The sequence below is a fragment of the Crotalus tigris genome, unplaced genomic scaffold, assembly GCF_016545835.1.
Source record: "Crotalus tigris isolate CLP2741 ecotype Arizona unplaced genomic scaffold, ASM1654583v1 scf7180000018371.15429387391:27106975, whole genome shotgun sequence".
In the NCBI taxonomy this organism is placed as follows: domain Eukaryota; kingdom Metazoa; phylum Chordata; class Lepidosauria; order Squamata; family Viperidae; genus Crotalus; species Crotalus tigris.
The window spans coordinates 19512632-19535419 of NW_024096970.1; the positions used below are offsets into that span (position 1 = coordinate 19512632).

Genomic DNA, 22788 nt, shown 5'->3' on the forward strand with positions numbered 1-22788 from the left:
TTATTTTACCGTAATATAGTCATAGAAATAATGAAAATTACATGAAAAAAGAAATGTGAAATTGAAACATACTGAAAATGTTGGTATAAGAGGAAGTTACATGGGGACATAGAGAAATCCTATACATAATGGAAGGAGGAAGCTTTAGAGTTCACAAGGTTAATACTGTATGGAACAAAACTGTGACTGAATCTGGATGTTCTGCTTCGGATACCACAGAGTCTCCTCCCAGAAGGTAACAAGGAAAACAGGTCGTGAAGAGGATGTATAGTTGTTGTCCCAGACAACCTTCCAGACCCAGCTCAAGCAATGCTTATATGCTATGTCCTGGATGGAAGGGAGGGAACTGCCAACATTTCTTTCAACCACTCTGACCACTCTCTGCACTGCCTTCCTGTCTGAAGCAGTGATGTCTACATCAGACTGTGATGCTGTATGACAGGATGCTCTCGATCTTCCCTCTATAGAAAATGGTAAGGACAGAGGAAGGAAGATATGCTTTTCTCATGCGATGCAGAAAATGCAGGCACTGCTGTGCCTGCTTCACCAATGTATCCGCTGTTGAGCGACCAAACCAACCTACTTGTTAACTGCACACCCAGGAATTTGATGCTGGTAACCATCTCCACAAGTGAATCATTGATGCACAGAGAAGTGTGGATGTGCCTGCCTTTTCTGAAATTGACAATGATCTCTTTGGTTTTTCCAGTATTTAAAACTAGGCTATTTTCCTTACACCAGTTCACCAAGAATATAAGATCATTGTTGTATAAGTAGCTACTAGATATTATATCCAAAAAATGTTCTAACACAGCAGGTTCTTACAGCAGAAATTAAATTGAGAACCAATTATTATTAAATTATTGCATCACCACATGCAATTCAGGAGGTAAAAAGTCTCTAAATGGCAATAAAACAATCACATCCATTGATCACAAAACCCAATTTGATAGGCATCATAATTAGGATTAAATTTCTTGTGAAACACTGAAAAAGGGAGAAAGAAATCTCCCTTGTACCATTTATGGGACAAAGATTTTATTCAACAAATACTTCTGAAGGTGTTAACACTTTGTTTGAAGAAGTTAAACTGATCATTTATTCATGGGGCAGGCATAGAAATAGTTTTTATGCAGATTTAAAAAGTCTTCCAGCCACTTCATAAATATTTTCCATGTTATAATGTTTATTTATTTATAGAATCTATAATAATAACCTTACAGTTTTTTTAGATTCTCTTAGCATGACATTTATTTATTTATTTATTTATTTATTTATTTAATAACATTTATTGGCTTTCCATCTTATCCCCAGGTAAGTGAGGTACTTACCACACTTTTACTTGGGGACTTGGATAATATTTATACCATTAAGCTCAATTCCGTTCTTAAAATATATTACCACCATTTCTATACAAATATACAAAATGTTCCTTTCAGCATTTTCTCATTTCAGTTTCATCCCAAATAATCTTATCACTTTTATTTTTAACTTTATTCACCTGTTCACCCTTGTATCCTGTAGTAATTCTCTTAGTTTTGCTGTTGTTCCAATTGTCCAATCAATACTGTGATGTTTTTAGATTTATCTTCATTCCTCTTCTGTGTGTAAGAATGAAAAGACATACATTAAATATGAATTTAAAACAAGCATAGGTTTTTTAAGGAAATAAATCACAATCCTTATTCAGTATTGAATATTGAGTTTTCTCTGTTCCCATTCATCCATTGATAGCCATCTCAGAAGAACCTTTATCTCCTCCACCCATCCCAATTACATTCATTTAAAATGTTACAGCTTTTATCAGAACTGATATTTAATTCTTCAACTATCCCATTCATTTAAGTGTAACAAGCAACCCTCACCAACTTACAAATTTTTAGTTTAATTTTAACTCATAACCATCAGCTGATAGCAATGTACATTTTCTGATATAAGTTTGGCCATTTGATTCATATTTAATTGCATACTTCATTCAACTCCATCCACATAAACCTTTATTTAGTTCTTTTACATTCTTTTCCTTCCTCTTAATTTCACAGACACACTATGTGTTTGTATTTTTTTTAATTTCATTTTTAAATTCTTCCTCTTTGCCATTTACTCTCATCAATCTGCCTTGATCAATGAAGACATACATGATTTCTAGAAATATAGAAAAGATCTGGGCTAGGTTCCAGACTTAGCTACTATATATCTGTGGTATATACAGCATTCCTTGCTAATAGTAAGAGTACTACTGTTCAGTATGTCATAAGCACAACCAAAACCCAGTTTTACACCATGCATGCTTATGTTTTCAATTCCAAAATATGATATCTAAAAACTACCTTGCAAGCCAATAATTGTTTGCATCACCAATTAAGGGATATGTGCAATATATACAAATTCAGATTCAGAATGCCTCAATTCAGGTTAAAGAAAAAAAGTCTCTGAATCAGTCATCAGTTTTCTGTGCAGTCAGACTTATCCAGTTCCATCATGACTGCCAAGTGCATGCACTGCCTGATCCAGTATGGACTAATATTTAGAATTAGGGGAAGGAGCATTTAAACAGGTACACGGTCCCTCAGTGCTCATCAATCCCTACTAGGCAGAAACTGGATCTTACTTAATTATATAATACAATCTCAAACTTTGTCATTATTTTGGTCCAGAAATGATTACTCATCTCTTTAATTTTTCAAAGCAATCTGGAAGACATTTACCATATGTGCTAAACCTAATGACAAACACAACAAAGCTTTCAGTAATAAATGGCACTTAGAGGGCAACCCTGTGGGTATATGATTGCCCTTATGTCTTGCTTGAAGCTTTTCATCAGCCTCTGATCACCCTCCTAGGAAAAAAAAAGAGATTGAAATCGATGTAGCTTGGGAGGAAACAGAAGAGAATAGTTGAACTCCAAGTGAAAAGCTTGTATTTTCTTTCTTATTCCACAGGTCATTTACCTTTCTGAGTCTCTAGGCTCAATTACATGTTCAGGAAGGCTGCCTGGAAAGGCTCCAGGTAGAGAGGTGCACCTCTTCCGGATTTTCACAGACTGCTGTTTAGACCCCCGCCTCTCCAGCGAGGGAGCGGGAGTGCGGCTGTTGGTGGTGCTGAAGGGACAGCTCCCTGTGGTGCTCCTCAAGTGAACGCACATCAGGGCGCTGAAGGGGAGGACAGCTCCCCTGTTAAGACAAAGCAGGAACCTGTGGGGGCTGCAGAGAGAGGACCCCCACTGAGCCCTGTGCATTAGAGAGCTGGTAGCAGCGGCGATGCTTCTAATGGGAGCATTCTGAGTCCTTCTGCTCTTCACATTGCTGCTGCCGACAAAAAAGCAGCCGCTGGCCTGGGGCGCCACGACATATAAGGAGGACGGTGCTGAATGGACAGCACCTACTGCTTGGCTTTAGGCATCAAGGTAAGTCTGTGTAAATGTTTGTGTGTGTTTGTGTGTTTGTGTTTGTGTGTGTGTATATATATCTGTACATTAGGGTGGGGGAATCCACAAAGACTACTAGCAAGGGGATTCCAAGGTTATTTAATAATCCTGGCAGACAGGTAACTAGACATATCTGAGTTTAGAAGTGGAGAAGGAAGTCACTTGGCATTAGGATCAAAGTGCTGGCCCAGAAAAGTTCTTTGCTGTTTTAAGCTACGTGAATTAAAACCATAAGAATCTTTTCTTGGAGAAATGCAGTTCCTAAGTTTGCATTTCACTAGAGACAATGAATGGATGGCATGTGTCTGTGTGTCTATGAGTATGCATATGTGTGTGTATGAAAACCAGGACTGCTGCTAGGGAACAGAATGCTTTGTGTATTGGTTTCTTTACTGCAGTCATTCTTTTTTTCTTTTTTTAAACCCTGTCTTTTAAAGATTTGTCATAGCGTGCTTTATGTATATGTCATACATAGATTTGTTTTGGAACAGAGAACGGAGCCTAGAGACACTGTGAGAAAGGTGGGGTGGGGAGGAGGTGAGAAGTAGTCATAGGAAAGCATCCATGTTTGGATGTCTGGAAATGAACGTTTGGTGACTGCACAGTCACACCAGCCACACAGAAAAAAGAAAGCAAGAGCTTGGGCTGTATGGCAGAGTTCCTTCCCAGTGCACTGCTGGAGGCTGGGCAGCACTTCAGCAGCTGTTTTGCAGCATTTCCTAATTATGTGTATGTCCAGACAGCAGCTGAGAAGATTTGTGGCTTTCCATGCTAAATTAGAGCATTGTTTGTGATCTCTATTGCAGCAAATTAGAATAGTCCCCATTTCCCCACTATTATTCAATAATATTGCACAATCATTAGTAATAGTAAGAAGGGCATCCTACACAGAAGAGGGACTCTGGAACTGCAGACTTTGAAATGAATCCCCCATGTCTCTACTTAAAGTAAACTCACTAGTCAATGGAATACACTTCCAGGCAACTATGGAGAGAACTTGAGTCAGGAAGTCTAGGGCAGGGCTTTTCAACCTTTTCACCGATTGTACCACTTTTAGGATATGGCAATATTTGAGTACCACCTAGCAAGGTGTCAAAAATTTGACCCCAACCCCCCCCAACCTGTTCAAAGTTGCAATTGCACTGAAATGACTTATGACCATTTTTCACACTTATGACCATTGCAGCATGCCCAGGTTATGTGATTTAAATTTGGATGCTTGGCAACTGATTCATGTTTATAATGGTCACAGTGTCCCAGGGTCATGTGATCCCCTTTGGCAACCTTTTGACAAGCAAAATCAATGGTAGGGTTGCTGGTGGCCAAGTGTTAAGGTGGGACTTCCCTCCCTCCCTCTCTGTTTCTCATGCCCACCTTCTTCTGAAGGAAGAATTTGACCCCCCCTCCCATATTTTCTCTCTTCCATATATTCATCAAACAAAGAAAAGCTTCCAGAGACAGAAAAGACAAACTGCTGAGTGAACTAGCTTAAAAAGGCACATTCCCCTTTAAGAATTAGCTACTGGCTAGAAAAGAAAGTTAAGGAGCGCAGCCGGCACTTAAGGAAGAAAAAAAATGTAGTATTGGCTGCCAGCTAAGGCAGCCTCCCCAAATGACTCCATTCATAAGTAAAGGAATGCTACAGGCAAAATCCATTCAGGAGAAAAATACTTCAAAATCCCTTGCAGCAAAATCTGCAGCTAACAATAGCAGAGCAATAGAAGCTAACGGGAGACATCAGCCATCAGCCAAATAGAAATTGCCAAACCCTCCTTAAGAACACAAAGCCCACATTGCACAAATCCCAGAACTTCAAAGTCACAAAAGCACATAAGAATCCTTCCACTCTCCATCTCCCTCCCTCCTCTGTGCCTCACCTCCAGGCATTGCTGTCTTTTTTCATTCTGCTTGGAGGGCGACCCCTCCCCCACTGCATTTCTTGCCTGTGTGCTTCTGCCAGCACAGGTGGCTGCCACGCCAGTTGTAGGTCGGCTCATGGCCGGTCTGCTTGCTCTCTCCTCTCTCCCACCCTCCTCCTTCTTCTTTCCCTTCGGTGCAGCAAAACCTGACTTCCCCCTCCTCCCAAGGCTGCTGCTTTCTCTCTCTCTCACTCTCCTGCCCAAACTGCCTCCTTTTATAGCCTCTCCTGTCTCTGGCCCCCTCCTCCTCCTTTCTTATGGGGGAGTGTGAGCCAGAAGTGAGCCTGGGGTCTTTGCCTCGCCCCAGCCACTCTGCAGCTCCAGAGGGCTCTCTCACAGTAAGTCCTTGCCTGCACTGGCTCTTTCCCTCCCCCACTATGATTGGCTAGGCAGGGCTGTGTACCACCTGCCACTTATTACCGTACCACAAGTTGTACGCATACCACTGGTTAAAAAGCCCTGATCTAGAGGCTGCCAAGAAAATAGGCAGGGACAGAAGAAGAGCCAGTGTTATCTGTCAAACTCCGTAATCATATCTGAGGTTCCAGTGGCATCTCTAAAGTACAGCAGAGAGATCCTCTTCTCTTGGAAAGAATCTCTTTGCACCCTGACTGAGCAGGAAATGAAGAGGACAAGGAAAGGGGATTGCCTCCCAATAGAGGGGAAGGAAAATAAAGGGCTTGGGAGGGGGCTGTCTTCCCAACAGTGAATTGGCAAAGAAGGTATGGAACCTGATATGGCAGGGAAAGAGCAAGTGGAGGGATGAGGTTGCTGGTGGTAATGCATGTTCTCTTCTTGCTCTCCTCTGCAGGAATGTAATCCACAATGCTAATGCTCAGGTTTCTCAATGTGGTCGCTCCAGTCTACTTCCTCTGTATCTCCTTAGTGACCTTCGTCCTCCAGCTCTTCCTCTTCATTCCAAGCATGTTCAAAGACCCTTCCGCCACCCCACTTTTCTCCTCTGCTCTGCTGCATGGGGCTCTCTTTCTGTACCTCTCAGCTAATGCTTTGGGCAACTACATCCTGGTAATACAGAACTCCCCTGAGGAGGACCTGGGGAAGGGCCCAGATTTGGCTAGAGGAGCCAAAGGGGTGACTGAGTGGCCAAATGGAAACAGGTCCCCTGCTTCAGCCCTGCCTGGCACTCACTTCTGTAGACTGTGTGCCCGAACCACCCAGAGGCATGACCACCACTGTTTCTTCACAGGGACCTGCATTGGGAATACTAATATGCGGAACTTCATCATGTTCTGTCTATATACCTCCTTGGCTTGCCTTGATTCCCTGGTGGCTGGGGTGGCTTATATTTCTGCTGCACTCTCAACTTCCTTTGCCAGCCCACTGGCTTTCCTAACTCTTCTGCCTCACTCCATTAGCCAGTTCTTCTCAGGTAAGTATCATCACTTCTTTTTCTCCTCTTGCAACAATTCCTTGGAATTGACATAGTTTCTTTGTTTTTTAAAATGTAGGATTTAAAAACAGGGGGGGGCACATCTGCAATATTCACATTGGGATGATAAGGGAATAGGATAATGTTGGGTTTTTTCCTCTCACCAATCTCTCTTGTGGTGATAACAGAGTCATATAATCAAGCTGAATGGCAGGAGATGCAGGATGGAGAAAAGAAAACATAATTCAGACATTCATTATGGTTGCAGTCAGAAATTATAGCAATGGTCAGCACTTTGGATGGCTAAAAAGGGAAGGACACATTCATGAAGAATAAGAATATTAGTAGCTTCTCCTGAGGGCTGATACAGCTGATTGCTTTTTGCTACCTTCAGTTTCAGAGGCGTAAACTCCTGATACCAGTTGGTGGGGAATATGAGTAGGAGGTGATATTGTACTCATGTTCTGCTGTGACATTCCCGTAGACACTGGTTGTCCTGTATGGCAAGAGAATGCTGGATGGGATGAAGTTGGCCTGATCCCTCAGAGATCTTATGCTTTTGACAATATTATCTTGTAACAAAGTTTAGCCAGCATTAAAAATTCCTAGATTTCATGAAATTCCTTGAAGTGAATGCATGCGTATTCGTTCAATTGTTCATGTGGAAGTTTTGAAAGGTGCTGGAACATAACCACACAGCATTCAGAAGTTGACAAGAGTCTTAACAATATAATAGCTTTCAAGAAGAACTTGTTTCTCAGAGTGTGATTGAGAGAATTATCCTACAAGTAAGCAACATGCAGCTGCCACTTCATGGCAACATGTTTTTATTTTATTATTACATTTTTATTGCAAAGGCATTTTTTAACTTTCAGATACCAAAACAAGTTGGAGAATATATACTTGAGGAGTTCTGAAGACTAATTGTATTGTATTACCTCAAACAGCAAAAAATCTAGCAATATCCTGTTCATACATACCCATTACACATGATCAGAATTAAATGTATAAAAAATTAAGAATAAAAAGCATAAACCTGCTTGAGCCTTTTCAAACCCATTAACTAAAGAATAAAATTTTGGGAACTTGGTAAGACTTATTTCTGAGGAGGTACATATACAGTAGAATGATATTATTTAGTTCCTCTTCTCGATAAATTTGTTAGGATTAAATCTTTTTGAAAATGAGACTTATGAATAAACATGCACAGATTGATGTGCATAGCACGTATATATATATATCAATTGCAGTGTTCAGTTATTTTAACATGAAAGAAATTTTGATCTTGAACGTTATGGCCAATACTAGATTTTGTTCCAAAATTCCTCCAATCACTGGTCTTAGTAGAAAATCCCAAGAATCAAAGCATAGAAAATAATGAAGAATAAGAGATACTTTGCACAACACATTATGGTTCAGTTCTGAAAATAACTGCAGAAAAAAGATTTTTTCTTTTGATGGACTTGTCTATATAATCTTTCTATATTTTATTGAAAAAAGCTTACAGAGGGATGGCAAAAGGAAAGTCTTATAAAGAATGGCAGGCACATGATTATACATGTTATCCATTGACTGATTGATCTAGGCCAGGGGTGTCAAACTCGCAACATCACGTGATGTGTCGCGACGTATCACAACTTTTTTGCCATTGCCGGCAATGGGGTGGGCGTGATTTTGCTATGATCCATCCGGCCCATGGGCCGGCAGTTTGACAACCCTGACCTAGACTATGTTCATGAGGGTTCTTTATTGTTTTATTATGAGTAAATGCTCCCAATGTGGTTATTAGATACCATGATACATTTGAATCATACAATCATAGACTGGAAGGGACCTCAGAGGTCTTCTAGTCTAATCCCCTCTTCAAGGCAGGAACCTTATACTATTTCAGGTATCATTGATAAGCATGCAATTCGGTAAACTCAAGCCTGCCTTATGGTTAATTCCTCAAAGAAGATCAGAAAGCTTTTTTTAAAAAAGTAGGATCAGTTTCTTAAATTAACATTTTGCCAAGTTTTTCCAACTGCTTTCCCTCTACTCACTGTTACACGGTGGAGGAAAAAAGAAACAAAAGAGATGCTATGATATGATCCATTATATTTTTAAGGCAAAGTGATCATACATTTGCTTAAAAATTACGCAAGTTATATATTCACGCAAATCTAGAAATTATGACTATTATGTAAATACATCTTATCATAAGGGCCAGATGACTTGCGTGCATGTTCAATCTACAGCCAGGGTTCAATGTTAATGGACAACTGCAAGACCTCTGGTTCTCTCTTCAGGAGTTTATAAACTGGAGCTGGTCTGGACATCTTTTCAAATACTTTTATTTCAGATAGGAATATCTTCTACAAAAATAGGGCGTGTGGCCCCTCTAGGATCTTTCTTACCGTAATGTCTGATACAGCGCTTGCAATTCTTCATTCTTCATCAGACCTCTCTTGATGGTAGAACAGTATAGCACTATCATTGTCTCTGCTTGCATGAGTCATATTATGGGCTTCAGCATGCTTTCTGACACTTGCAAGATTATAGGATCTGCTTTAATTAAAATAATGATGTAGCTTCCCCGAGGATCTAATGACAGGAAGAGCCTGACAGGGAAAGAGAACCAAATTATGCTGTCACTAGAAAGTTTTTTCTTTCTTTAACAGCACCTTCTCTCAGATATTTGAGACATGAATTATTCTGATGCAGAAATATATGTAATTGTGTCATCATTTATTACAGTATTTGTATAGCATCAGCTCCATTTGGGCTCTTGGCTGTTTATATACTTATAAAAATCTGAAAAGCTTGTAATTTTATCTTCAGTTGTAATAAAATACAATTGCCCTAATTCTTCAGTGTAAGTGACATCCCAGAATGAATGTTGTTTGAAACAATTATGTTTTGAGTACCATACCTTTCAAAAGGCACAGAAGGTGTCATTCACATAGAGATTGAGCACATACAGAAAAATATTTCTAGTTCTTCTTCCTGGTATTTAATAGCTCTAGAAGGGAAGTAAGCATTAGATGGTTGGCACTGCATTTCTCATGCAATCCTGAAGATACTAAGGTACCAATCATATAGTTCTTTATAAGAGAAAAACAACATTTTGATTTACCCTTAGAAGTCTACTGGCAACAATATCAGCCACAACACTGTTTTCGTATCATTCTAGTGACTCTCAGGACCAGAGAATACATTGTTGCATTCTTTAGCAACTGCTGATTCTAGATAGTCTTCAAGATACATTGTTGTAATCTAACCAAGAGTTGATAAGGATATGAGTAATTGCTACCTATGCCTCCTGCTTTAGGTTGAGCTACAATTGATGCATCACCCAAAGGTGAGCAGACCATCCCAGCTATGCCCTCCAGTTGCCGATTTAGCAGTAGCTAGGAGTTTGGCCACCTAATGAGAAGGAAGGACTCACTGGAGAAGGGCCTAATGCTGGGAAAGATTGAGGGCAATAGAAGAAGGGGATGACAGAGAATGAGATGGCTGGATGGAGTCACTGAAGCAGTAGGTGTGAATTTGAATGGACTCCAGAAGATGGTAGAGGACAGAAAGACCTGGAGGAACATTGTCCATGGGGTCGCGATGGGTCGGACACGACTTCGCAATTAATAACAACAACAGGAGTTTAGAAAGACCCACAAATCATGAACCTGCTCCTTAAGGGGTGATAATCCAACCAGGTTAAAACAGAATCAAAGGAGAATTATATGGTTTCTGGGCAAACAGTACTTCTGTCTTGTTGTTGTAGAATCATTATTATGTTAATAATAATGCATCAACATAATAATATGTTAATAATAATGTTAATAATAAAATATTAATATTAACCTGGTCATCCATCTTATTAATTGAGATTCCACTCCACTATCCAGTCTGGCATGTGTCTTCATGGCACTCACCTTCAGCCACAATTCTGTATAAATTGCTGTCTTGTCAGTACACATTAGGGACTTTTCACAAGTCATAGCTCCAAGCTTGATGTGATGGGAAAAATGTCTTGAAAATGCTTGAATCTGTAAAAAGAGCCCACAGTTTTCAAGATTTTCTCCCTATAGAGACAAATCCCAGGTACAGTAATACAGATCCTTTTCATAGTAGGAATAGCAACATCTTGAGAAGCTACACTCTACCAACTAGGTCCAATGAAAGAAATAATACTCCTTTCTTATGTTTATGCAGTTATTGTATAATAACATATAATAATATGTTTATGCATTTATTGTATAATAATGAAACAATAAGTTAAAATTAGAAAAATTTCAGCAGCTTTTTCCAACTGAATGCCTACACCCCTTTCATCAGTGGTGGCGAACCTATGGCACGGGTGCCAGTGGCGGCATTCAGACCCCTCTCTGTGAGCACGCACACCATCGCCCCAGTCCTAGGCCTTCAGCTAGGTTTTATAAAACCTTTTTGCTTTAGGCTTCTGCCATGTGCAAAAAAAAAAAAAAGGTTGAATCAATCAGTCAATTTCAACTTCTCGCGGGGAAAAAAAGCTCTTGCAAAGTTGGAATTGATTGATTGAACTTTTTATTCCCATTCAGTCTGCCATTACCACCGCAGCCACGCCCACCCAATGGGCCACACCCACCCAATTGGCCACACCCACCCAGCACCCGACGATGCATAAGTGGGTTTTGGGTTGCAGTTTGGGCACTCGGTCTCTTAAAGGTTCACCATCACTGCTTTATGTGCTAAAGTACAATTTCCATGTTTGCAGATTGCAGTAGTAGGAGTTGAAGTCCAGTTCAACTGAAGGGCATAAAATTGAGGAAAGCTGAATTAGACATTGGGTAGCCAAGAATGGATTTCAAAGCTAGAAATGAATACAAAGACATCATCATCATGAGTTGGCATTTCTAACACCATTGTTAGCAACAGTTTTGCTATGACCATCATGAAATCACCCCATATCCATCTGGAAGAAAATTATATTCAAGTATAAAAGTGTAGGGAAGCTATGCAGACTGTGTCATACCCAGCTTTTATAAACTTTACCCAGGATGAGTCATCAATTTTAAAATTAATTGGTTTATTTGCTTACTTCAACAAGATTAAATAGCTGCATGTATTTTCAGTAAATGGAATAGAGAAGATTTATACTGTACTTGGAGGAGGTGGCAAAGCAAATGACTCCTCACCTCTGAAGGTTGGAAAACATGACCCCATATGAAGATTGCAGACAATCCTACTGACATTTTCTTGACAATCTTTTCTTAGGTTGAGGTGATAATATTGCAAAGTTTTAGAAGCCCCTGAAGGAATTATAGGTACTCTACTTGATCATTATAAGTTTCTTGAGGAATATAGGAAACTTTTAAAATTGTACCAAGCTCTATACAGTAGAACAAAAATCCCTGTTATCTTAGGGAGGCTGAAAGCACATAAATTTAAATTAAACTATGTTTAAATGTAAAAGTCCAAGTAATGATAATTTGGAAATCAAAGTGTAACACACTTGCCTGCCAAGCCTCTTATTTTTATATCACTATGGTGCCATTTAATAGAGAAAGTCATCAGGGATTCTACTCCATGATTATTTAGTAATTTATTTATTAGATTTATATTCAGTTATTCCTTTAAGAATTCAAGGCAGCTATAATTAAATGTATCTAAATTTCACCCTGGTTTACATTCTTAAATATCACAGTCTTATCTAATCCATATAAAGTATCGCAAATAAGGAAAAACATCTGGAATTGTCTTTTGATTTGCTTACTGTATATTATCAAGATTTTCAGAGAAGTTGTTTCTTGGAGAGGTTGATATTAATGAGAAAGAAGGGGGTAGATTGAGCTTGGCTTTAGGGTTTAAAAAAGAAGATACACGAGGGAAGTGGGACAAAGGAAGGAGAGAATGAGATCTTCATGAGGACAGAGTAATGATTTGGAGGCTGTTACGGTCAATACTGATCATACTTTGTTTAAATGGCCAAGGTGTGCTACTCTCTGGGCTCAGGAGAACTGTCAATAGGAGGCAGAGCTGAATATTTATTTGACTTGGTGTGCAAAGTAAACTCCTTCATGTTGCTTTTTTCCACTGCTCTTTGGAACAAGATTGTTCTCAGTCCTGCCATGATATTCTTCATGAACAGCAGGTGGTGCAGAATGCCAGTTACTCTGGCTGATGGATGAGTACAAGCCTTCTATAACCAGGTAGATTCACAGAAAGATAAGTGATAAAAGGTGGGTGATGATGGCTCAGTGGTTAAAGATGCTGAGTTTGTCATCTGAAAAGCTGATAGCTCATTTTTGCCATCTGAGTGCTATGCAATAGGGTGAGCTCCCGTTCCTTGCCCCAGCTCCTGCCCACCTACCAGTTTGAAAGGATGCAAATGTGAGTAGATCAATAGGTATCACTTCTGTGGGAAAGTAACAGCGTTTCATGTATCTTTGGTATACAGCCATGCTGGCCACAGGAGTGTCTTCAGAGAATGTTGATTTCCTCAGCTAAGAAACGGAGATGCGCATCACCCCCTAGAGTAGGACACAACTGGACAGAGGAAACCTTTACCTTTACCTTAAGTGACAATCTATTATCTTTAGTTGGTGTGAGCTTTGTAAATAACTCACTTCATCCCAATGATCTCTGTACTATTTAGGTACATCCAGTTTACTTAAATGAGATTTTTACCAGATTCATATAATGAAGGACAAAAAGATCAAATCAGCAAATATTTAAAATACTATTTAACCAGAGATACACAGTCTTTGTATATGGCCCACTTGCCACAATGAAAGAATATGGAGCTTTCATATTCATAAGTTAGCAAGAATGCTTCATCAAACTTCATTCCAGTGAACTTCTATTCAAGAGAGGTTGTACTTTGTATTTTTAAGACCCCAAATTTCAAATCACTTTTGTTAATTGGAGCTTTTTATTGACTGAGTGAAAATCCTCATTAAATGAACAAGTGATAATCACAGGAGGGTAGAGGTTGAGGTTTGAAGAAGGATGGAAGAGAAAAAAGCTCAAATGCCCATTAAGCCATGGAATTACACTGGATGACTTTATCTCAATTACTATTCCTCTGCACAGCCTATCTCATGGATTATTGTGGAAATTAAGCAGAAAAAATATATTTGATTCTGTGGCATCCTGGAAGAAAAGTAGGATATAAACTAAATAAATAATGTAACCCCAAATGCTAGAAAAATAAAGACCCATTAAATAACAAAGCCCCAGATATGGGTGTGCAGTGACTGTGGCAGAGTGGCAGAGTCTAATTTGCTAAAGGATGCTGTCTGGGCCCAGCTAGGGAGGAGGCAGCGTGGTAGTATGGGCAGTGGCTCTCTGGTTGAAGTGACAGCTGTTGCCTTTGCCTGGGGAGCTGCTGACCATACCACTTCCTTGCCTCCTCTGACAGCTCCATCTTGCTACCTAGTTGGGCCTGTTGACCTCCCTTCAGCAGAGGAGGCTCCACAACCCTGCTATGCTCACCATGGGCATTTTGGGGGCACCACCCTCACCCAGTTCTTGGATCCTGGGCCAGCAGTGGGAAGAAGATGGTGGCAAGGGATAGGCAACAGTAATGGAGTACCAGGGCAGGTATGGAGGGGCAGATAGGTGCGTGGAAGAAGTTAAAGTGTATCCTGTGGTCATAAATGCAGGCCAGTTGCCAAGTGCCCAATTTTTGATCATGTGACTATAGGCATGTTGTGACTGCCATAACTTGGAGGACTGGTCATTGCTACCATTTGTTTCAGTGTTGCCATAACTTCATCTCTTCAAATGGTCACTGAATGAATGGTCATTAAGCAAGAACTACCTGTAGGTTAATTTTTTTACATATTATTCTAATCAAATAGCTATTCTGGTTGCACAGATTTTAACCCAGTGTTTGTTTTAAACTGATATGGAAGCTTCCATGTGTAAAGAGATTTCCCATTGTAGTGCTTGCCCTTTTTTACTGTAATAGAAGTACCAGATGTGCTACATGCCTTTCAGAAAGATTCATATGTTCCTTGATCAAAGCAAATATATTCAGAACCTGATGGGGTTTGGAAAAGAGACATTCTGATTACGTCTGTATGTTAGTACCCAACCACAATGTGATTCCCTACCAGCTGTGTTAGTTCAGAACAGCAAAACTCAAACAAACAAAAAAGACCATTCAAGGTAAAAACAGATTAGGTAATTGTTAATGACTTTATCACGTGGCAGAAGCATGATTTTGTGAAAAGATTTTGGTAGTATAGGTTGGAGACACTCATTGTAAAGGAGGAGGATTTAAATGACTGTAAAATGTAAAGTACAATCGGTTGCAATTTAGATAAAATAAATGACCATTCACAAAACAGCACTCCAAACACTGCTAAATTAATGAAGAGCTATAGTGGTACAAGAAACTTTGATCACTGTTCAAAACTGGATGGAATGAATTAAACTTCTTAATTAAAACATTTGCTTTGAAGTTTTCCTTTTAAATTTCTGTGCAGGAGAATGGTCCACAGGACATTTCTCCAGAAGACTTGAAAGCTGAAAGGGAGAAAAAGAGCGTACATATAGTAAATAAGGTGCAACAAGAAGATACAGGGCATCAGGATGCGATAGAATTGGAATGGCTTAATAGTGGTAGTAGTGATTAGAAATGTAGCTATTACAAGACCATAGGAAGGATGCTGAAGCACAGGTTTTCATGGCAAAAGCAAGCAGAAAAAAGTCTATTTATGTTGTATTTTTATTGCTCCTTATAGATAATTCAGTGTTAATGTGCAAAATGTCTCCAGACCCAACTGTTTGTGCTCTCCAGTCTAACTCACATATCTCTATAATAGAATTAATATCTCAACCTCAAACTGTCAAAGCTTAGCATATCTGGCGACCTAGCTGAGTCCCAAAATGAGGAATTAAATGCAGCAACATTGAAAATCTCCTGATTGCTTCAAAGGGGATAATTCTGCTTGCAACAAGTCATATGCCACACATGTCTATTTAATTCTTTCTAGAGATTACAGGGTTTGTGTAGAAAATCTGTAAATCTGGTATTCTATCCTTTATTTACCTACTCAAATGATCATTCAGCAAAGGAGGGAAGAAAGAAATGCAAAAAAAGAAAGAAACCTATCACTTTAAAAAGTCAGGACATTAGGGCTGCAGAATGTTTTCATGTTATGAATTTTATTATATATACAAATGTAGAAATCATCACTAACTAAATAGATGTCAATATTAAACTGTGATCAAAGAATCTCTCTGCTGAATCTGCTGTCCAGCTGCTAACCCTGAAAAAACAATTTCAGGACTCTCCTTTCTTGTGATCCTTTATTTTAATGCCAATTTAGATCAGTCAGTTGTTTTCAAAGAAGACAAAATTAAATGCAGGACTGTCCACAGTAAAATATGATACATGGGTACTCTAGAGTAGCCAAGTGCAAAGAAAAAAATTCTACCTATGGAGTCTTAAGTGTTCTCTGAGCATGGTTGTTTGCTTGCCATCATTTCATTATCTGATTAGGTAACATTATCAGTGCTGGTGAGTGTGAGTGTGGTTTTCTCCTTGGTATTTCCTGGATTATTGTTTTCTGCTTGACTGTTTGTTAGGTGTTAATCCCTGCTTATTTGGGCTTAACCACATGTACACAGCATTCAAAAGAGATAATAAAAAGCCAAGTAGGAAATAAAGAGACCAAAACACATCCTATCCAACAGCCGACACCCAGGTGAGCATGGATTATGTACACACCATTCAAAAAGAGACAATAAAAAAGTAAAGAAGGAAACAAAAAAGACCATAACACATCCTCTGTATCAGGCAACACCAAGATTAGCAGAAAAACAATATCCTAATCAAGGAACAAATACCAAGGAGAAAACCATACTCCCACAAACACTGGCAGGACAAGCTATTGTATATAAACAGAGAGCAAAATCAACAATCACTTATACGGATGATATTGCAATATTAATTCAGTATGTAAGCAAATATCCAAACTCAGGCAGTACTAAGGACTTTATGGGAAAATATATTTTCTTCTTAGATTTCTATATCTTTAATAATTGTGCAGAAAAGAGAAATTCAGCAGGTAGAACCATGAAAGATTCAAGAGTCCTTGCCTTTTTATATACTAGTTGTGATTGAAACTGAATTATATTTACCTGAATCAATAATGAATGCTTATGTTGAAAATTACTCTAATTAAATTATAATCAAGAGAATGCTGGAAAATAAAATGTTTATAGTACTGTACAATTTTATGCAAATATATCTGTAAGTTAACTCTACCGAATACATTTTTGAATATGATCTGCAGGATTATTTCCTTGCAGGATGTGTATATCATTACAACCTTTTCTTTTTCTTCTATTCAGTTGTATCCTATTCTCAGAGACCTTACCAGGAAGTTTTCTTGGCAAGGTTTACAAAAGGTTTGCCATTGCCTCTTTTCTAGGGCTAGCCAAAAATCATCCAGGTGGCTTTGTGCCTAAATTGGGAGTAGAATTCACCATCACTGGCTCTTTAATTTTATATTTTTCCCTCCTAGCTATCTGGGAAGGAGACAATGAATATAATACACTTTAAACTCTGCTTACTATAATGGGAAAACCAGCTATCAGCAGCTTACCTCTGTTTCTAAGTCTGCTACTGTTAAGCTATGCTGTGCAAACCAGCAGTGACTGAGTGCCTCTGAATATCCCTGCATATTCTGCTTTGCCATGATTGTCCAACAGCTTGCCTTTTTCTATCAGACCCAGAAGGAGAGGGCAAAACAGGTGCTGATCTTTCCTCTTAGCATTTAACATTGAGGATATGAAGAAGAGAGACAGCACAGCATGAAGAGGAATAGAGTATTCTGTGGCATAAACTTTGATAGTGTTGGTTAATGATATGTATGATAGTGTATACTGTATAGCATAGTGATGAGCTCTGGGGCTGATCCTACACACCAGCATTTTCTAGGGGAACTTGTTGTTTCCCTTTAATCTAAGGGAGAATCTGCTGTGGTTCTTTACCTAATTTCAGATCTGCCAGCAAGCCATTTAAATGCTGGGAAGAGTGATCGATCTCTTCTGTTGTAGGTGTATATATAGAGAGAAAGAGAGTGAATGGATGATGCCCTGGACAGGAAGGAAGGTAGCACATCCACAGCAATTGTAATGGGTGGATCTTTCTCCATTTTACTGATGTTATCAAAGGAACTTCCAGAGAACACTTGCTTTCAGGTTAAGGTTCATTTTCATATTAACTTTCATTCCTTTCAGTTAGATGCATCCAGCATTTCAGATAATATCAATATGACCACTCTGTCCATATAGGCAACCAGTATTTGGGGATCTGCACTGTTTTAATAAAATTGGCAGCCAAATGGATCTGCCTTTCCATTCTTCCATTTATTGATTTAAGACTGTGGGCTCTTACAAAGATGGGGGTAAAACTATTTTCCAAAGCACCAGAAGGCAAGACCTGAAACAGTGGTTGGAAACTAACCAAGGAGAGAAGCAACTTAGAACTAGGGAGAAATTTCCTAACAGTGAGCAATCAAACCAATGCAATAGCTTGCCTTCAGAGGTTGTGGGTGCTCCATCACTGGAGGCTTTCAAAAAGAGACTGGACAACCATTTGTCTGAAATGGTGTAGACTAGAGTCTCCTGCTTAAGCAGGGCATTGGACTAGAAGACTATCAAAGTCCCTTCCAACTATTATTCTATGTTCTATAGTCAAAGTCAGTTACATTCCTGTTTTTATTTGATTCTCATTCACATGCTTTTATTTGGTTTCTGACCATTGATAAATAAACACAAGACTAAGGTGGATTAAAGTTGCCATCCCCCTTCTCTCAGAATGACTAATAGCAATGCCGGCTGGAAGTTGTTATCCAACACATTTTGTGAGGGATAGATTAGAAATTTTGATATGTATCAGTGATGGCGAACCTTTTAGAGACCGAGTGCCCAAAACTGCAACCCAAAACCCACTTATGCATCGTCGGGTGCTGGGTGGGTGTGGCCAGTTGGGTGGGTGTGGCCCATTGGGTGGGCATGGCTGCGGTGGTAACAGCAGACTGGGTGGGACTAAAAAGTTCAATCAATCAATTCCAACTTTGCAAGATCTTTTTTTCCCCGCAAGAAGTTGAAATTGACTGATTGATTCAACCTTTTTTTTTTTTTGCACACGGCGGCAGAGGCCTAAAGTGAAAAGGTTTTATAAAACCCAGCTAAAGGCCTAGGACTGGGGCGATGGCGCGCGTGCCCACAGAGAGGGCTCTGAGTGCCACCTCTGGCACCTGTGCCATAGGTTCACCACCACTGATATATATTATGAACACATATGACATAGATAGACAACTCCTGACTGAATGTCTGCAGTGCAAAAGAATTTATAAAATAACCAATCTCTTTCTTTCTTTTTCTCATTGGGATTTGCAGGAGCTCTTCTAAGCTCAGAAATGTTTGTCATCCTTATGCTATACCTCTGGCTGGGAATTGGACTTGCCTGTGCTGGCTTCTGTTGTCACCAAATGCTGCTGATCTTGCGAGGGCAAACCCGGTACCAGATGCGGAAGGGGATGGCAGCCAGAGGCCAGCCCTGGAAGAAGAATCTGAAGGAGGTCTTTGGGAAGAGATGGCTGCTTGGACTGCTTATTCCTGTGCTCAGTGTGGGAAGTGACTATCACCAGCAAAAGGAGAAATGACACCTCCCTTAACACTTAGCAACATGCACAGGTGCTTGCACACATTGACGTGCATGTACACACATTTGCTGTAATGGAATGCAGTACTTGGATACACTTGTCTTTTCCCCACCTTGTAGCCTTGCAATGTATCAGAAAAAAGGCAACCAGTGAGGCAATGGGGCTAATTCTATGATTTAAAAGAAGCGGGACTGACCACTTCTAACAATATTAAGCAATCCCTCCCTTGAGAAGCCAGTTCTCTCCTCTACCTTCTCCCAGTGACTGAGTTCCCTTCCACCTTGACTTTTGTGCTTAACTGGGGAAGGAGGAGAATCCTCCGCCTTCAGCTTCTCCAAGGTAGCCTGTATTGTCACGAACAAGTTGTAAGCACAAGCATAGGTTCCTGGGAGATTTGCCCAATGTGTTAGCTGAAATTTTTGGCAGCTTAAAATAACCCCAATTGAGAAAGAATTGCTTCCCCCCCCCCCAAATACTGGGCAATATGGCTGATTAAACTCTTAAAAACAGAACTCACAAACACACACACGCACACACACACGCACACACACACACACGCACAAAGATAAACAATCTGGGAAAGCAAGTAGAATTTGCTTATGTTTTGAAGTGGAAAGCACTTATTTGTTCCCCTAACTACCTCTGCTCCAACATGCAGGAATGGCATTTCATAGCCTTATCATATGCCCTTCCAGAATAGGAGATACATTCCCACCCTTCCTTTCGAATCTCTGCAGAGTTAGGCTTGTTTTTCAACCTCTCTGTCTCCCAGCACGGCTTGAAATGAATCCAACTCCAAGTATCGCTAACAGTATTCTTTGGGAGAATGATGGCCAAATACAGAGGTCAGGTAGATGGGAATATGTAAGGTGAAGGAATGACTCTCTCCTGGTGCTTTCAACTCTGAAAAATTGCCATTGACCTCTAGCAAGCCAGGAGATCAGCAAGAGAAAGCAGGACCCATCATTCTGCATCTGTCACAGAAGACGTCAAGTGAAATACTCAACTGAATTATTGAGGCAAAAGCAGCAGCCCTCAGAGTAGCACTTTGCAATCAGTCAGGATATTATAATTAATAAGATGAAGACTTTGACTCATCCCTGGGAGATAAGAACATATTAGGAACAAGCCCTCCTCAGGCCCACCATCTCATTTTTACTCTGCATGTCCTCTTAAGCTAAGCTTTATTTCATAGTCTGTTCATACCCCAGTGATGGCTTTTTGGATGCATCCGCTCCTCTCTTCACTAACCAGCAGAAAGTGGCCAGAGGCAAATATTTCAGCTCTGAGAAGCCAGTTCCTGGGTTTAAACAAGAAATCCAATCAATCTGCCGATCTTTAGCTCATTACACACTCCCGTTGTTCTCTGTGCTAGGATTCTATAATGGAAAGTGCCTGATTTTTTTTTTTAAAGAAAAGCTATCTTCCCGTATTGTGAAACTTGCAGAAACTTAAAATCCATCACTATTTCAAAAGTCAGAACTTTTTTTTCAAAATCTTTTTAGTGTGTCTAAAAAGTGTGGGTGTGCGTGCAGAAAACACCGTGCATGTGCAGAGAACATAAAGCACGTACATCAAAATATAAACACGGATACACTCTCCCATTGATTACTTAACACAATATTTTGTGTTATTTTTAGGTTTGTGAACAAAAGTATTACAAAACATAATGATTGAACAAGTAACAAAACGTACAATACAGGCAGAATAGGAGGTGGGTTTAAATACAAACATATTTAAAAACTTGATAAAAAAGACTTTTATGATATCAAAAAGATGGGATGAGAATAGACCATGTCACCAAGAAAGAACACCAATAAGGAGACACTAATCTTTTTATCTTGTATAATGCAGATGCTTGGAGAATGGTATGTATGGACAGGTTGATTTGTTTCTGAATTAAGATTATTTTTTTTAGCTGCCCTTCTTATATAGGTCCTGGAGTTCTCTGCTGGGAATGCAAAATCCAAAATGTGCCCCAAAGTACTAAAATAAAAGTAAGGATTATATGAAAGTAAAAATCCTACTATGTCACAGAGGATCTGGATTCAAAATATTCCCAGATTCAATCCATTATTTTCCAACAAGCTGACTATTATACAAAGTTAATATTAATCAGCACAAGTAACCTTACTGTCTTCTTGGAGAAAGTCTGGGGAGGCAGAAGATGCTGGAGATCTTTTTTTTTTAATGGCATTTTTAATCCACGTGTATTTCTGGTGGTACCAATACATTCAGAGGAAACAAATAAGAGAACATAATCTGAAGAATTGCTTTGATTATAAGAAATCTTAGGAGAAAAAAAGTAGCTAGTAGCTAGGTAGATGATAGCACATTTAGAAAAAAGGCCTTCTAGTAAGACATGCACTTGCATGAAAATATGTTTAACTACCTACTTAATAATATGCTGCATTTGCACAACAATAAAGTGTTTGGGTTTTTTGTGCTTTGTATGTTGTCATCTTTAATGCCTCTTTTATAAAATGGGAATGAGGACAGGGAGTTTTGCAATTTTAAATGCAGTTGAAATGTGATGGCCGCTTACAAGGCAGTGGACCTTCTCAGTTATAGGCTCTGCATGTCTTTCTCTGCCCATTTAAGACATCCCCGTTCTTCCTAACATCAGCGTGATTTTTAGTGCCATTACTGGGATAGTGGATTTTATATTTTTTCCTGTGACATTCTATGGAACAAAAGTTGGAATTTGAAGAAGCAGGATAGGAAAAGTAGTGGTTCTTTTGAACTTTTGTGTTGGGGAAGACTCTTGAGAAAATCATGAACAGCTAAGTAAACAAAGCGATGGACTGTTGAACAAATCAATCCAGAGTTGTCTCTTGAGCATCAAATGACTAGGCTCAATTTTTTTCCTACTTCAGACACATTATTTGAAGATGTAGCTCTCTGGATAAGTATCTAATACTGGGAAAGGTGGAAGGAAAGAGAACAACTAACAGCAAGGTAGAGTCAGTTGCAGTGGTGATGAGTGCACCATTGGGAGACCTGAAAGATCACGTTAGGGACAAGTAAACATGGAGAAAATATACTGGTATGTGATTGCCAAAAATCAACAATGACTTGGTGGCATAGAATCATCATTTACTAATTGTTCCGTTATTCTTTTTTTAAATAAATGTTTCAATCTGTAATCCATCCAGTTATTATGGATGGATTAAAAAATACTAAAACATTTTGTTACCCTTGTTTGTTATTGCAAATATTTAGTGACAAACTATTAGTAACAATGACTGCTGAAAGGCACTTTCTTCAACTCTTTCCCACCCCCCTCATCTGTGCTATTTCAGTGGAGATATTAAATGAAATACTTCCCCAGGTCAGATCCAACCTATGCCACTCTTAGTATCTTTTTATTTCAGGAGGCATTTGGCTTGCAACGGTCAAAGATTTCTG

General features: G+C 39.4%; 1 protein-coding gene across 1 annotated transcript; it reads left to right on the forward strand.

Annotated features, from left to right (window-relative positions):
- Window positions 1–3093: 3093 nt before the first annotated feature.
- Window positions 3094–21931, forward strand: ZDHHC22 (zinc finger DHHC-type palmitoyltransferase 22). The gene is made up of 3 exons (XM_039351936.1): window positions 3094–3406; window positions 6158–6736; window positions 19115–21931. Exons 2-3 carry the CDS (start codon window positions 6172–6174, stop codon window positions 19378–19380), a joined length of 831 nt encoding a protein of 276 aa, XP_039207870.1. The 5' UTR covers window positions 3094–3406; window positions 6158–6171; the 3' UTR covers window positions 19381–21931.
- The last annotated feature ends 857 nt before the right edge of the window (window positions 21932–22788 follow it).